Source organism: Miscanthus floridulus, chromosome 1 (genome assembly GCF_019320115.1).
Source record: "Miscanthus floridulus cultivar M001 chromosome 1, ASM1932011v1, whole genome shotgun sequence".
NCBI lineage: Eukaryota > Viridiplantae > Streptophyta > Magnoliopsida > Poales > Poaceae > Miscanthus > Miscanthus floridulus.
In genome coordinates, this window is record NC_089580.1 from 198,629,999 (window position 1) to 198,647,368 (window position 17,370).

Genomic DNA, 17,370 nt, shown 5'->3' on the forward strand with positions numbered 1-17,370 from the left:
CCTGCCCTAGGATTAGGGTGGGTGTGGTCTAGGGGCAGGGGCGAGGACGCTGCCGATACCTTCCTTGTCTTTAGGGGAGGGCGGGATCGATGGGCGGTGGCGGGCGGTGGGCGGCGCGGTTAGGTGGCGGGAGTTGCCTGCCGTCGGTGATGGAGGATGGGGGAGGGGGCAGTGGAGGAGGGGCGCAGGGAGGGAGATGAGTGCGAGGAAGGGGCCGAGCGTGAGAAGGACAGGTCGCGCGTTCCCGTCGCGCTTTAACGCAGTCCAAAATTTATTCGTGGTCTTAGTTTCATACGACGAACAAGACCGTTAACTCTTCTACATGTTCAAAAGAAACTGATTTGTCACGTTCCAACAAAAAAATGTTTATATTAGATCTATAATAGCATAAATACAATGATCACAAAAATCTTTGGGGCGTGATAAGTATCCATCACACACGCATGTGTCATCAAACCAACCACGTATGATTTCTCAAAAGAATCTAATCGCACATGCAATTAAGGATCTACTACAAAGTGTTTTCCCATTTATCCTATTCTAGTATAGAAAATAAAAAATCTTATAATATATATTTTATCCATATATTACCTAAAGAAAATAAAAAAATCGCTCACAACTACTTCATAGTATTGTAGTAAATCTCATAAATAATGTGGAAAAGAAACCATACCTATTCTGATCATGCTATCGTAAAAAAAATATGGGCTTCAATGTTAGTTGAGTTCCTGGCTCCCCAATTAATTGAACCGCAACGACCATTGAGTTGAGTATTTGCAACGACCATTGAGTTGAGTATTTGCTAGTAGAAAATTATTGACTCTAGAGATATGGTGATATGGAAAAGACAAAATTACTTGAACTACGATAAATACAAGATATAGGAAAGAAAGTAATCCTCTCTTTTTTTCATTTTTTATCTGTGAAAGAAAAATGAACCCTAGGCCCATTTACTTTGGATTTTGGTGTTTGATGACCAATACAACCAAATTGGACTAATGAATTTGCAAGTGATTGTTTTGTAGTTCAATAGGGTGCAAGACGTGACTTGAACGAAGACGACGTGATGATCCAATGATCAACACCATAAGCAAGACCTTAGAAGCACAAGAAAAGACCCAAGATATCAAGCAAAGTCCAGGCACGAAGATAGGAACCAAGCCGAACGCAAGATCGCGAAGAAACGAACTCACAAAGGTGACCGGACGCTGGCGTATAGCGACCGGATGCTCCGATCAAGAGGCTCGACAACAGAAGGCGTCAGCAGCAGCGACCGAACGCTGGCGGTAAATCGACCGGACGCAGGACTGCAACGTCCGATCGAGTACAGAAAGGTTCCAGAGCGGCGAAACTGCGATCGGACGCTGGCAGCGTCCGATTAGTTGATCGTGGCTCTAACGGTCGGGACGATCGGACGCGTACGGTCAGGACGTGATCAGCGTCCAGTCAGTAGCATAAAAGCAGGATTTCGTTCCCAACGGTTACTTTCTTAGTGGGGCTTATAAATAGACCTCCACCCTCACTGGTCATTTGAAGTGTGTGGAGCTGACGAAACATACCAAGGGTGTTGACACACTGTTTTAGTGATCTACACTTGCATAGTGCTTAGTAATTCATTAGGTGATTAGCATAGGTGCTTTGCGAAGTGCTTATGTTGATTAGACCACCATTTATGCGCTTGCTCTAGATTTAGGCCTAGTGTTTAGTGAGGTTTACATCAATCTTACCACTCGGTGCTTGCGCGCACCATTGTTGTATATCGGAGGGGCTTGTAGTCTTACGAGATCACACCAACCGCGTTTGTGGTGTGGCCGCCACCGTGTACCGGAGGGAACAAGGCCCGCGACGTTTCGACCGGAAGCTTGATAGTAAAGACGGCGGGGAGCATCTAGGAGAGGCTTGTCGGAAGGCACGTTGGAGACCCACTTACGCGTGGGAAAGGCCCGAGGCTATCCACGGAGTTACCCGATCGGGAGCTTGGCCCTTGCGAGGGGCTCCAACGAGGACTAGGGGGAAGCTTGCGCGCTTCTCGATACCTCGGTAAAAATACCGGAGTCGTCGACGGGAGTTTGCATATCTCTACCTTGCTTTTTAGCTTCCGCATTTACATTGATTACATTACTCCTTTTGCGGTAGAGATAGTAACACACTAGCAAAACTATAGTTGCATATTTAAATAGTTTATCTTTTACATAGGTTTTGTTAAGGGTAGAAAAAGAGGCCATAGTTTAGAAGTAGAATTTTAAGTTGCCTAATTCACCTCCTCTCTTAGACGTCACGATCCCTTACAATCTGTAAAATTGAGTTATTAATGAATCCGCTTCATTCGCTGAGTTTGTTTGGATGCACATGTATTCACATCAATTCATGTGTGTTGAGCTCCAAGTGGATGATAAGAGTATGCCCAGCAAGCTTGGAATCATGAATAAACTGTTGACAACCAAATCAACAAATCAGGAGACAATGATCTCATCCCATTAGGCCATTCTCAATGAGAGTTTATAAAAGTTTTATGAGCATTAAATAAGATGATGTGGTAAAATATAAACGAATCGAGAGATGAAAAAAAATCATTGGATGAAATAAGTTTCATGTTTTACACTCTTTTCAACACATGTGAGTCGTGTAAAAAGGGACATGAAACTCTGAGACTGGCCTTATTGATCCAACCCATGAATTAGTATGTTGATTGTCTATCTAATCAGATGATTATTGTTCACTTGTGTAAAAACATCGACATCGCACGAACGGGCATTGGTCGTTCCCCAGACGATGATTCACTGTCAGTCTGTTCGGTTGATGGTTCGTATTGTTGCTGGTTCGTGAAGAAATACTGCTGACTGATTTGTGTGAGAGAAAAATACTATTTTAACTAAAAATTTACGATCGTTTATGACAAGTCACAGCCAAACGAACAAGTTGTATGTATATAAAGGCCTTGTTTAGATCCCATCAAAGTTTCAAGTTTTTTCACTCTCTCTCCATCACATCAATTTTTAGCCGCTTGTATAAAGTATTAAATGTAGGTAAAAAAATAACTAATTACACAGTTTAGTTGGAAATCACGAGATGAATCTTTTGAGCCTAGTTGGTCTATAATTGGACAATATTTACCAAATAAGACGAAAGTTGTACTATTTATCAGGTTGAAAAAAATTTCAATCTAAACAAGGCCAAAACCAAAACCAAAACCAAAAAATCAATCAACGAGAGTGCAGCTCAATCATTTCGCGTCGTGAACAAACAAATCCGTTGTTCCTGTGGTCCTGAGTCCTGACACACATACACCCCACCACCACCACCACGTCCACACCCACCCACCCCGTGGCGGTCGAGAGCCATTACTGGCATGGAGACACTCGTGTCCGCCGCCGTTGCAGCGCAGGTGGCTCGTAAGATCGCAGACTACGCAGAAGAAGAGATCAAGCTATGCTGCAGCTTCCACGGCGACCTCGAGCATATGAAGAAGACGCTGTCCAACATGCAGCCCCAGCTGAAGCGAGCCGAGGACAATTCCTTTGGGAGTGACAGGGAAATCGTCCGGGAGTGGCTCCGCCTGATGAAGTCCATCGCCTATGACATCGAAGACATCCTGGACGACTACTACTACCGCAACCCCAGTGAGCAATTTGACGAGACCTGCTGCATCGCCTGTGCTCGGAAGGTAATAACAAATAGTATTTGTCTGCCATCAGGCCTAAATTCTGTATCAAATACCAGTAGATCCTGGTTTCGCAAATCACGCATGCTTCATAAACGGCTTTCAACGCGGCTCGGTATCTTGATTTTGCTTTAAGTTGCGGGTTTGGCCGGGATCCAGATGCCCAAGTAGGTACGGTGTCCTAAACCTTTTTTTCGAATTATAGAAACTATAAATAAATGACATTATAACTAAAAAGAAATCATAGCCCGACCGTGCTCTAACTCTCTAAGCTTATGTTATGTCTATCTATCTACTGCAGAAGACTTGTGTGGCCCAATTACAATTCTAAAAAATAAATCCTAAATTGAAATGTTTAAATGTTTTTGGATAATAGGAATATTTTATTAAAATTGTAAGAGCAATACATCAAGCTAATACAAACCCTTGAAAAATTACTAGCGATCTCTGGTTAACACGAGGTACACAACTAAAATTATATAAAAAAAACACAAACAATCTAGTGACCATTAATCCATAAACTAAAGCCCCGTTCGTTTGGGCTGATTTGACTTATAAGCCATGGTTGAAAGTATTATTGGCTGGTTTGGTGTTAGAGAAAAATATTGTTCGTGGACTGATAAACCATGACTTATAAGCCAAGCGAACGTGCTGTAGATTGCACCCATGTCTCTCAAAATAGAGTAATTGGCCGCAACTCTTTTCCTCTAGGTATCTGAGAGTTGGTGGCTCTCATCAGTACTCATTGCACCACATAAATGTCTACCACCCTCTTCATCCTTGTCAGAAACAAGTACCCTGTAGGTGGTAGTCTCCATTTTGGATCGCTGGACTCCAACCCGGCACATCTTCTGGCGGCTTCAACAATGCATCAGCATAATAGGTCGTAACGAAATCATCTCTGTCTAGGTGATGTAGAATCACCAAGAGTAACCAGTAAAGAAGTTCAGTAAATGTAATATTATGGTAGAGGTTGATGGATAGATACATGATACTCTCTTAGAGTTAATAGTTTCCTTAATCTTCAATTAATATTTTTACTTCATCTTAATAAGGACAATTATATTTACAATTCAATGGAATGTCTATATAGGAAAACGGGAAAGCATTTTAAATTACAAAGATATCTTCAAGATGTCAAATTAACAATTTCAATGTATTTCAAATTTAATATGACTTCTGAAAGTTTTAGCTTTACTAGAAAAGCACACTGTGTTTTCTATAAAGGAAAAATAGGAACCATTTTTAACTTACAAAAACCTCTTGCAGGATTCTAGACTAATAATTACAGTTTAATAGGAATTCATTCTGAATTCTATAAGTTTAGCATCACTAAAAAGGTGCAGAAAAGTTCTAGAAAAAAACATGTTTATTAAATTAGAAATCTTTGAAGATTTGAAGATATATATACTTACACAAATTTGGGACATTAGGGGAAAATGACCATTTTATGAAAGCCTTTCCCTTTCAGTGTAGAAGGTAATAGCAAAATTTCCACTTTATTTATCAGAAATGCTATACAACACACGTGTGTTTTATCATAAAAAAAACACATCGATTTTAGTCCATCGGATTGTTGCCTGCATTTGTGTGCATCGTCAGATCTGCGTCCGTGTATTTCTTATTTGCGTCAGATCCAACAGCCTGCGTCCGTGTGTTTTTTTCCCATGACGCGACGCGAACGGGCAGCACACGTGTATTTGCGACGCAGTGCACCAGCACGCGTGTATTTCTTATTCACGAACGGGAAGGCACCAACCCCTCTGTATTTTGTCTTTCCATAGAAAAAAATTGATTTCTGTGATATGTAATTTATGATATATGCATATATGATCTTGTGATTGTCTTAAGGTAAAAGAAGGCTAGAGGTAGAAGAAGGAAAGAGGCTGTTGGATCTTAATCTTAGGGTGCAAAAAATTTCGTCCTGGTATTAATCTGAAGGCTGGTTTTCCCTGAGCCAATTCTTAAATATGCAGGTTCCTTTACTATGCTCAATGTCCATGTCAAATCCAGCATTGACGAAAATTTGCATGATTCACAAAATGAAAACTGAGAGTCAGAGGTTACAAAAGGAACTGGCGGCACCTGATGCATATGGTTTCCATGAAATCATAAAGTCACCGGGAAACAATTTTGAGAAGGAAACAACTTCACAAGCAAATGGTACTGCAATAATTGGGAGGGGCAGGGACTTGGGAAATATCATGGATATGGTAAGGGAAAAAAACTACCTGATAATTACCATACTTGGAGCTGTGGCTTTAGGGAAAACAAGTCTCGCCCAACTAGTTTACAACCATAATGAAACAAGTAAGATTTTCAAAAAACAAAAAATGTGGATTCATGTGCCCAAGGGTAAGGCCAGTCTCAAATATGTTGGGAGATACATCATAGAACGTGATGGCAGGAAGATCCACGAAAATATGACAGAAGAAGATATTATGAATGGTGTTGGTGCGATGCTAAATAATTATGATAGCTACCTAATTGTACTGGACGGGTTGTGGAGTGCAAGTGAAAAGGCATTGCAAAACTTGAAGGAGATGTTAACAACAGGCAGCGAGAAAAATGTCAAGGTCATAGTGACCACTCACAGTGAAAAAGTGGCTGCACTGATGTCTACCAGAAACCTACCATAAAAACTGGATACTTTATCTGAAGCTAGTATTATGACCATATTCTCTCAAAGGGCAATGGCAAGTGATGATGAAATGGAAATTATTACCCAGCATCCACTGTTCTGGAACATGTTTAAGAAGTATGGAAAGAAAATTATTGAAAGGTGTGAAGGCACACCATTACTAGCTAACTTCCTTGGATCAGTGGTCAATTCTGGACGGTCGCGGCAATGGGGTGATTACTGGGCACCTGCAAGCATTGAAGAAATGTGGAAAGTAGAAGAAGATTTTGATAACAATAGATGCAACATTTCATTGTTTCTTCCATCCCTCAAGCCCATATACTATAATATGCACAATGAGTTGAGATTATGTTTTGTCTATATCTCAATATTTCCTAAAGGATCTGCCATAGATAAGAAAAAGCTTATCCAACAATGGATTGCCCTTAACATGATCGAGCCCAGCAGACACGGCAACTTGCGACCTGAGGAAACTGCTGAGGATTATATAGAGCAACTTAAAGAAATGTAATTCCTTCAGGTATGGATACAACTCTTTTCTACTAAAACTATTTCGGTGCAGCATTAATGAAGCCCAATATTTATGTTCGCTCAATGTAGTTAAGACCTATGATGGTGCATGCTATAAAATAGGGAGGTACACTTCTGATTAAGGGCATGTTTGGATAGAAGGGCTAATTGTTAGCTAGCTAAAATTAGCCCTAGCCCATCCAAAGGAGAGCAAATAGGTAGGCTAATTTTTTAGCCAAGTCTTCAACTAGTTGTTAGCCAACTCTAGATAATTTAATTTTTAGCCCCAGCTAGTAACTAGCCATGTGTATCCAAACAGGCTCTATAAGACATCAAATAAACACCACTAGGAATGACTATTTGGTAGAAATGTCCCCTTACAATAATTCAACTAACTAGGTTTTATGTGGTACAAGAGTTCCAGGCCAAATATATACTAACGAAATGAAGCCTATATAGAAAACTTGATTTTAACCAACCCCACCCATGCAAAGCATGAAGCAAATATAAGCATACAAGATGGCTAGAGGCACAAGTTTAACTGGCAAACAATATTTCTCAAACCTCAATGCAAGCTGCCAAAGGTCCATAAAGGCTTGAAAGAGTAATGATAGAAGATCAGGTAGTAGAAACAGTTGTAGGTTTCTTTGCTGACAATTCAGTTTTTATGCAAAACCACTCATACCTTTATAACTAATATCTGCATTTCTTTATTCAGATTACTGCCCAACATTCCCCAGTAAATGAGGAGGTACTCCATGTGCATAACTTGGCCTATGAACTTGCTAGGTCAGTTGGCAGCAAAGACATCCTAGTGATTTCAGATGCTACAACTAAGAAAGAAGCAAAACAGAGCAGCTGCAATCATGATTATCGTTATGCACAACTCTCGACACCTGTCCTACTGTCAGTAGATCCAAAGAATTGCATTAATAAAGCAAGGTCATTAATTTTGAAAACCCTAGAATCAGAAAGGTTTGTTAATCAAGTAATATCAGAAAATAAATATTTGCGAGTACTGGATCTCAGTGGATGTTCCATTTGTGAATTACCAGATTGCATTTTCAAGTTGAAACATCTGAGGTACCTTGATGCTTCAGGATTGCCCATTACAATACTCCCACCAGAATTGGGTAATCTGGTGAAGCTAGAAATGCTGGATGTTTCAGGAACGAATCTGACATTGGTGCCCAGTTGTATCAGCAGTTTGAGAGTCCTAAAATATTTGAACCTGAAAGGATGCCAGAACCTTCAACAGCTGCAGAGTCTTGATGAGCTCCATGAACTATGTTATCTGAATTTGTCAGGCTGCCTTAGTGTCAGAAACTTACCAGAATCCCTTCAGGAGCTTAAGAACCTTTGTTTCTTGAACCTTGCTGATGTTCATATATTGCATGAAGGATTACTACAATCACTGGAGAGACTCAAATCTTTGGAGGATTTGATCTTAAGTGGCTTCAAACTCCAAACTCTTCCTGATATTTTTGGTCAGCTTTCATCACTTCGATTTTTGAATCTGTCACGATGTTCTACACTGCAACAATTACCCCAGTCATTCTTTGAACTTCAGAGTTTAAAAGGTCTGGATCTCTCATTTTGCTCTGGTATTGAAGAAATCACTGAATCATTTGGAAGGCTTTACTCCCTTACATCTCTAAACCTTTCTGGCTGCAGCAGCCTTAGGATTCTGCCAACATCTTTTGATGACCTTATTCATTTAGAAGAACTCAATCTATCACTGTACTGCACTTGCAAAATTACCGATATCATTTCGTAGACTTGAACATCTTCATGTACTTAAACTATCTGGATGTGGGCATCTTATAGAACAAGTCAACTATCTCGCCAATAGTTTAGAGCATCTAGACCTGACATCTTGCCAGGATATCAATTTGCAATCCAATCTTTTTAGTTATTTAACAGGACTGAGGATATTGGACCTCTCTAATTGCTCTCAGATGGAGATCGTTATTGGTACCCCTACAAATCTGGAAGTTCTAGTCCTAGTGAATGTTGCTCTTCCATTGGATCTTAATTTTCTAACTCAGCTCCAGAACCTTCAAAAACTGGATATTACTGATGCTACATTGAGTACAGCGGCACTGTCAAACCTGAAACATATCTTAAGTTGTATGCCTATGCTCAAGTCTGTTGAGACAAACAGTTTGGATGTTTATTCTATTCTGCCATCAAGGATCTCAAGAGTGATGAATTTCCTCACTGGTGTGGAAAGTTCAAATGTCAGAGACAGAGAAAATACTGATGGGAGGCAAACTACTTCAGGTATTAGTTTATGGAGAATTTATCTACGGTAGTTACACTCCTGCTTGAAATGTATAAACTCAATCTCAATGGACCGTGCAGATGAATAGTAGTCGCGCAATGTGCTTTGGACAACAGAACACTTTCTATTTTCTGACTAAGATGGAGCAACAAATGTGAATAACTTGCCATACTGAGACCAAGTAAAAATCCAAATTGTCTTATATTCAGTTTCAAACCATTCTAAGATCATGCTTAGCCATTTTGGGACTATTTTGCAAAATTTCTACAAGTTCTGAATCCCAAAATATAATGTTTATTTTTTTTAAACATACCTTGTTGACACCTTTGTCACAATGCAGTAGTAGAAGCAGGAGGGCCAAACGCTTCTGCTGAAGGATCAGATCTGGTTGGACACTCATCTTCAAGCAGTGAAGAGAAAACTGAAGATACTTCTGTTGAGAATGCAAATAGAGACCTGACCTCCAGCACTAACTCAGATGCAACTAAAGTTGATGCACTTGAAGATTATGCTAATGTAAGTTTCCATTTTTCCTCTGATATTATTGACCGCAGCTCTCCTGTTCGAGCAATATATATATATATAATTTCCCTATATATGGTGCATTTTATATACTTCCGGGAGTAGTTACTTCCATACTCAATAAATCACGTTGCGTATGTGAACATACTCATTTATCAGTTTGAGTACGTTGACATACTAATATTAAGATACTCCAGATCTTTACTATGTGAATTTTTTTCAAAAAAGCACATATTTTTTAATATATTATATAATACTATGATAGTAGCATATAAAAGAAGTATAATATACTCTAAGTATACATACATGCTTGTCATACATAGTACCCTAGATGGTCTATACGATGATATACTCCATCTACGTAAACTTCGTCGGGCCATATACACCCTAAATCTAGAGATATACACATGGGAGTAACTACTCCCTGGAAGTAGAAAACAATTTCTATATATATATATATATATATATATATATATATATATATATATATATATATATAGGGAGAGGCTATTCAGTAGCCGGCTACAGAATAAGTTATTCTGTAGCCACCTCCATTTACCATAATTTTATATACTAATTTACCGTAATGTCAATACATATTTACGATAGTTGAGTTACTATAACACACGGGGGATATTTACCATAACGTTATATTAAACCACTTAGTAAGGAGTTACTATAATCTCGTAAATTAACATAGTAATTATCGTAACTCAAAGTGGCTACAGAATAAGTTATTTTGTAGCCAGCTACAGGATAGTAGTTCTATATATATATATATAGGGAGAGGCTATTCAGTAGCCAGCTACAGAATAAGTTATTCTGTAGCCACCTCCATTTACCATAATTTTATATACTAATTTACGATAATGTCAATATATATTTATTATAGTTGGGTTACTATAACACACGGAGATATTTACCATAATGTTATAGTAAACCACTTAGTAAAGAGTTACTATAATCTCATAAATTAACATAGTAATTATCGTAACTCAAAGTAGCTACAGAATAAGTTATTTTGTAGCCAACTACAAAGTAGTAGTTCTATATATATATATATATATATATATTAATGACCTTGGGGTCGACGGCAGTGGTGTTATGGCGCAAGTCGTTGGTGGAGGCAGAGGACGAAGAGGTGGCAGGAGCCTCTGCCACCGGTGGAGGCAGGGGAAGGGCCTGCGGTGCGGGGCGGGGTGGCGAGGTGCTGAGGTCGGTGGCGGCAAGCGCGCGAGAGCACCGGCGGGGGTTGGGGTGGCGTGGCACCGAAGAGGAGTCAATCAATCAGGCTGCTCGCTGGTGTGTTTGCTCGGTAGTTTTGGTTTGGTTTGCGTTTGCTGCAAAGCTTCCCTCAGCCTTTGTCCATCGAGATGTTCGATGGATTCCAGTAAATTCCATAAGGCCAGTCCAGTGAGTTTCGTACGTCGTTTTCAAAAATACCACCTCAAATAAAATATAATAAAACTTTAATGAAACAATCACTCTTAATGTATAGTTTCATTCTGTAGTTTCATAAACATATAATTCTATGACAAGTTGGTAACTATGTCAATTGAGTTTTATCCGTATAAAACTTATTTCCTCTCTTTTCTTAAATATGGTGTCACATCATCAAAAGTGTCTACATGATCTTATTAGATGCGGATAAAACTTAGATGTTACTCCTTCTGAGACCGGCCTTAATGGAAGCATGGTAAAAGTCTATGTTCAGCCCGGCCTAAAATTTCATAACTATCTTAGGAGCTTGGTCCGTACGAATGCATAGTAAATGTTGTGTGTTTTTATAGAGAGTTATTACTTATTCCACTATTAAAACACATTGTTTTTGGCCTCCAAGGAGGTATGGTTGCGGAGTTTGGCAAAGGCCAAATACTTGGTATGTTTGGGTTGTATGGTCTAAAGTTTAGTTAATGTTAGGGACAAAAACTTTGGACCATTTTGGTTTACTTGTATGGTCTAAAATTTTTGTGAGATTGGCTAAACTTTAGATAACACTTTAGATCTAATATTTAGAGCCTCAAGAGCTAAAATAGTCTAAAGTTTAGTGGCTAAATTTTAGATTATGGGATTCAAACAAGGTCTAGTTGTAATCCTTGCGGTGGGTACTATTTTAGCAAACTGTCTTTATGTTTTTTTATTACTCCCTCCATCCTAAATTATAAGTCATTCCAACATTCTTGGAGAGTCAAAGCATATCAAATTTAACTAAATTTATATGATAAAATAATAATATTTATGAAATCAAATAAATATCATTAGATTTTTTTCATTAATTATATTATATTTTCATAGTACACCTATTTGATATCATAAAACTTTGTAATTCTCTCTATAACTTTAATTAAACTTGAGATACTTTGACTCTCGAGAACGTTGGAATGACTTATAATTTAAAATGGAAGGAGTAGAATTTTGATTGTTTATGCAAATAGAGATAGAGACGATAGACAATTTTTCAGCAGTTATAGAAGAAGAGATTATTCCTCAAAGAAAAAAAAAGAAGTAGGGGTGATATTATACATGAAGAACAGGTGAAATTTTCACGTTTCACAATTTATCTTTGGGCCTACCGGCATGGTTTTTTACCAAAATTTTACCCATGTCGGTTAGGAGATTTTGATCCCAAGGGTCTGAAAAGTTGTAACGACAGATTATTTTTTTTTCAAAAAAAACTAACATTGAAATCTGCAGCTTTTCTAGTTTTACTAGTATAATGTCCGTGCTAACGCAACAGATTTATCTTAGAGACGCACATGAAAACAATCAATATTTTTTTCCATAGTTCAACTTTTACGCAATATCTTTGAGCACATATACAATCCGGAAAACTAAGAAGTCATAGTAAAGTTTTTTCTCATATAACCATTTAAGTTACATTCTATCTAAGTCCTTAATCATGACTTGGAGATCTTCAGGAAAGTTGTCAAAACATTCGTTTGCATGGCTCTTAAGAATGTCCCTAAAAAATTCTATCCTTAATGAATTTGATAGTTGTGCATGGTAGATATAATAAGTTAAGTTATTAATTTTGTATGTAGTGTACGGAATATATTTAGAGAATATATGCTTACAGTGTTGATCGGTGGCAATCTTACACCATCCCATGACTTCATGAAATTGTATACAAGGAAGCCTCCTAATTTCGTGGAGATGAGCATTTGTTTGATTTATTGTACTAAAATGTCACCGTTGCGTTAGCACGGGATTAGTATATTTGTCCGTGCTAACGCTACGGTGACATTTGGTAATACAAATCAAACAACAAAAAATGATCTACCTGCACAATACTTAGTTTCAAAAGATCTGGATCCAATATTACTACGAGAACACCCACCTCTTTGCCAAAAGCCCAAAAAAAAACTTTATTATCACGGATTCAACAATATCATTAAAAAAAAGACTCTTGACACAAAACTGAAAACAATACTCAGTCTTTGTCATGACATATTGGGGCATTTGGAACACCTAGGCCACCATCGGCATCTAGATCATACTAAGTGGAACTGCAGGATTAATTTCTTTTGGCATGAATCTTAACCTATCTCACTATTTACTTTAATTAAAAAATGTTTTTTTACCGTAGCATTAGCACGGGTATGCTACTATAATAACTAATCATCAATTTGTTGGCATGATTACCCTAGAAAAGGACACCAATTAGCACGAAGAGGAAGGGAGATTACCGTTGTGCTTTTTACGGGGCTAACTGCAGACAGAACAATGCAAGTGGGCAAGTGGCAACCTCATTCAATTGCAAGTAGAGAATCTTTAGATTTTTTTATCTTATATATAAGTTCCTCTGGTGTATCAAGGTGCACAGCCTCTACCAAGCTTGTGTGTTTGTGTGGCCTGACAAGCTCAGTGCAAACATAAAACAACCCCTCAGAAACACATCTTTTCTTTAATTTTTGAGGTAGCTAAAATAACTGCAGTATTATTGATATAGTAGAATGCTTGTGCTAATGATACAACGACATTTAGTGATGTATTTAAAAATAACAAAAAGATTATGCTTCCATTCTCAAGAATAAAATGGTAATTTTAAGATTCATGCAAAAAGAAATGAAACTTCGTACTACATTGTTGGATACACAACCATTTTCAATTTCTTTCTGCAAATATATTCCATGAAGTTAACATATCACACAAAAAGATTTGATTCAGCACTCATTGAGTGTAAAATTTGGAACTGCAACCCAACCATGACCACCGAATGAGCGCACCTGCAATAGTAATATAAATGGATTAAAGCCATACCTGCAACTGCAATATTAATATTGTTACCAGTAACAGCAGATGTAGCTGATCACCATGCAGAGCGGGTCTAGCCACACCCGCGGTGGGTCCGTCCACACCCACGGCTACGCGCAGCAGCAAGGCAGGCTGGGAGACGACGACGCTCTGTGCATCAGGCGACCTTGGGGTGGATCATATCCAGGGCCTTTGGAAGGCGGATCCGGCGGAGACCGCAAGCAGCGGCAGCCCAGCCACCACGCAGAGCCGGTCCGGCCGCACCCTAAACCATAGTCAAGCAACCATAGTCCGGAACTTTCTGAACAAATGATGGACCAAAATCATCGACATCAGATCGTGATTCAGCATTTGATGTATCACTTAACATGCCCTAGCCACTAAAGAGGCCAATATAGTAGTAGTTTAGAACAAGAATCCAGAAAAGCAATCAACTTCTTGCAATACTACTAATAATGAAGGCTGTAATTTTAGAATATTACTTTCATCTGTTCCAACCGAAAGGAGGAGTTGCTTTATTTCTTCCCCCTCAGAAACAGGTTTGATTTCCCTCACACATCTAGCTTCCAAATTGTGGATCAGCTACAAATAATATAAACAAGGACAACATCTAGATAAACTATTTTTAGGTAAACACAAAACACTAAATGTCACCTTCAATATATAAGGATCAATCCACCGTTCGAACTTGAGAAGAAGAAATTCTATTAATCATTTAGAGCTTCTCCCATTACGCTTGATCAGACACCGAGTATGCCAACAGCAGGCTACATAATAATCAAATCGAAGTTGCAGAATAACACCAGCTTGTCGTTGGTTATCCATAGCAAAAAAAAATCTTGAGATTCGATCTGCCCTTCGATCAAACAAGGAAGGAGAATCAAAATTGGCAAGATGGCAGGACACCGAGAAAACAGAAACAAAATTTTCTACCAGAGCAAAAACCGTCGCGTCGTAGGCGGCCGGCAGTAGACGTGGGCAGGGCAGCAGGGTTCCTTGGCCGGTCGTGGTCGCCGCCAGCACCCCTGTTCGTCGCGCGCGTGATGGTCGGGAGGATGCCGCGTCCAGGCCCTAGGTGCAGCCCGTTGGCGTCGGCGTCGTCCTCGGCGATGTCACGTCCAGGCCTGCAATCTACGCGTTGTCGTCGATGTGGCCGGCCGGCCGGCAGTAGCCGTGAGCAGCCAGCAGGGTTCCTCGGCCGGCGATAGCGGCCTGGTTGGCAGCGTTGGCGGCGTCCTCGGCGCGTTTGTTTTTTTTTTCATTTTTTCGGTGATAGGATGGTTCGATCGTGGGTGGTTCTGCGGTAGACGCGCGTTGAAGCCTTGCGGTGCCGCGCGTTGAAGCCTGATTTGATCCAAACAACCATGGCCACATGATTGGGTTGAAGCCTCTCAGGGTGATTTGTAGCCCTTGATTTTAATAAAGACGATTTTCTAGGTGTAATTTCTTTGGTGCATATGGTTGGTATAGTTTGGATTGGTCCCTTATAGTAGAGATTCAACCTAAGAAAATATAAACATTTTAACATAATTATGTGTCAAGATTTAGATATTTCCCTTATTAGAGTAAGTGATGCATCATGAGTTTATTTCTCAAATTTATTGGAATGACTTCAGTCTTAATAATACTAATTGTAAGTGGACGGGGAATGAGGTGGTGACATATGAGTTCATTCCATCCTACAAACCAAACAAAAAATTGAACAGTGAGGTGATGATGGACTACCTCATTCCACAAACCAAACACACTACTAGAATTTTGCATCTTCTTTTCTTTTAATATTGCAATCATGTACTTCTTCTAATAAAAATCGGCAAATCTCTTGCTACCTTTCAAAAAAAAACTTACATCATGTACGCATCTTAAACTGCCATTCAGCTACTAAAACTCCTGTTTCTTCTTCAGCCAAACATAAATGGAGAGCCAAAATTACAAGATAGTGAACATCATGCCAGATCAATTAAGTACTGCTCGTCTTCATCCTTCTCAAGTGGAGCATTACCATCGGCTTCCTCGTCAGGCACCTCAACACTTGACTCAAATTTCAAGACCGAAGGTACCACAATTCAAGCACTCTATATTACTGGTGCTGGCAATTGATAAAGGAGTTCTTTATATAGTTTAAATTTAAACTAAACGGAGGGCCACCACACTTGTTCAAGAACCGGTAAGGATCAGATTGTTTTACTGTATAGTTTGGTACCAGGTTGGATAAAACCTAAAAGGAAGGAGATTGCATTTTTTGCTCCACTTAGTTTTTCGGAGGCCTAATCTCGGTTAACCAACTAATTTATCAACCGCAGTAACTGAACTTTCAACATAATTCCTCCGTGGGATTAGTATTTCGTAAAAGCTCAAATTAGAAAGCTCAGTTGGTACAACGAAAATATTGATTGGCACATTTTGGTTTTCGGATATAGAATGCACATGGTTATAGTATCTAAACTAGACATATTTACTAGTGAGTACATTGGGACATCCTTATTGTTGGTTAGCCAAAGATCCTAAGTTTCTAACAACATCACCTTCCCAGGATTGACATCTCATTGAAGTATAATAATTGGATATAACGTGGCAGGCCCTGTGACACATTGCAAAGAGGATGAGATCTCCGTGCTTGGTTGATGGCATCAAGTGTCTTAAGGAGAAATGGGAGGGACAGAGGGATTGGCATCACATACGACATTCCAATTAACGAACCACGCAAACCTCAAAGATTTGACTGTCTGAAAACAGGAGATACGGTCATAAGATGGGCGCTATTGAAACAAAAGATAGCAGGAAAATGAGAAGATGAGTGATTAAGCAATTCTGCAGCTGCTACGTTAGCCTATCGCCCTTGGCATAATTTCAGTTGATATTTTCCATAGCTTGAAATATTGTACAAGTGATAATTATTGTACATATACGATCTATCGTGCACTCCCACCAGTTTCACTAGAGTGAAGGTATCTTTTGTTTTTCCTCGCCTAAGAGTTGAAGACCTGTTCACTGTTCAGAGAGTTGGGGTCCTCCTTCACGGCTCCTTCTGCCACACTCTATGAACTATGATAGGACAAATTCCCTGTATATACAATTGTATAATGTATATTATATAAAATTGCAGGATAAGCAGTACCAGAGCTCTTGTACAGGGAAAATGAATTATTTTTAAGTAATTTCCTTTGGCGAATGGTGAAGTTAACTGTGTAAAAAAGATCTTTGATTCGGTGTCAATACTACACAAAAAAAACTTTTGCAAGGCGTTTGGAATTGGGCCTCGGAGGCGGTTGGGTCGGCTGCCCACCTCGATTATTCGTGGCCGGGCAGCTGGTCCAACAACCGTCTCTGTTAATCTATCTACGGAGGCGGGCACACTGTAAGGCCCGCCTCGGTAAATACCGGCTCCAGACAATCTATCTAGGCCCGATATCGCTCTCAATATATATATACCGCACTTAGGGTTTCATTCTCACCCATCCAACTCTCTCTCAGCTCCTTCACCCGACGGCGCCACAC

The 17,370-nt window shown here is 39.4% G+C and overlaps 1 protein-coding gene, 1 long non-coding RNA gene and 1 pseudogene across 2 annotated transcripts; 2 read left to right on the plus strand and 1 right to left on the minus strand.

Annotated features, from left to right (window-relative positions):
• Positions 1-156: 156 nt before the first annotated feature.
• On the plus strand, positions 157-7,658 carry LOC136469860 (disease resistance protein RGA2-like; annotated as a pseudogene).
• LOC136469871 (disease resistance protein RPV1-like) lies at positions 7,420-16,980 on the plus strand. The gene is made up of 6 exons (XM_066467899.1): positions 7,420-7,434; positions 7,531-8,392; positions 8,736-9,095; positions 9,437-9,612; positions 15,778-15,928; positions 16,451-16,980. Exons 1-6 carry the CDS (start codon positions 7,420-7,422, stop codon positions 16,495-16,497), a joined length of 1,611 nt encoding a protein of 536 aa, XP_066323996.1. The 3' UTR covers positions 16,498-16,980.
• LOC136508693 (uncharacterized) lies at positions 13,646-14,197 on the minus strand. The gene is made up of 2 exons (XR_010772084.1): positions 13,932-14,197; positions 13,646-13,844 (listed from the first exon to the last, which is right to left on the minus strand). It is a non-coding gene; the product is annotated as an uncharacterized lncRNA (long non-coding RNA).
• Positions 16,981-17,370: the final 390 nt, after the last annotated feature.

Coding starts and splice junctions, on each gene's coding strand:
- LOC136469871 (XM_066467899.1), top strand. Junction 9,613..15,777: donor CACTTGAAGATTATGCTAAT/GTAAGTTTCCAT, acceptor TTTCTTCTTCAG/CCAAACATAAATGGAGAGCC. Junction 15,929..16,450: donor CTCAAATTTCAAGACCGAAG/GTACCACAATTC, acceptor ATAACGTGGCAG/GCCCTGTGACACATTGCAAA.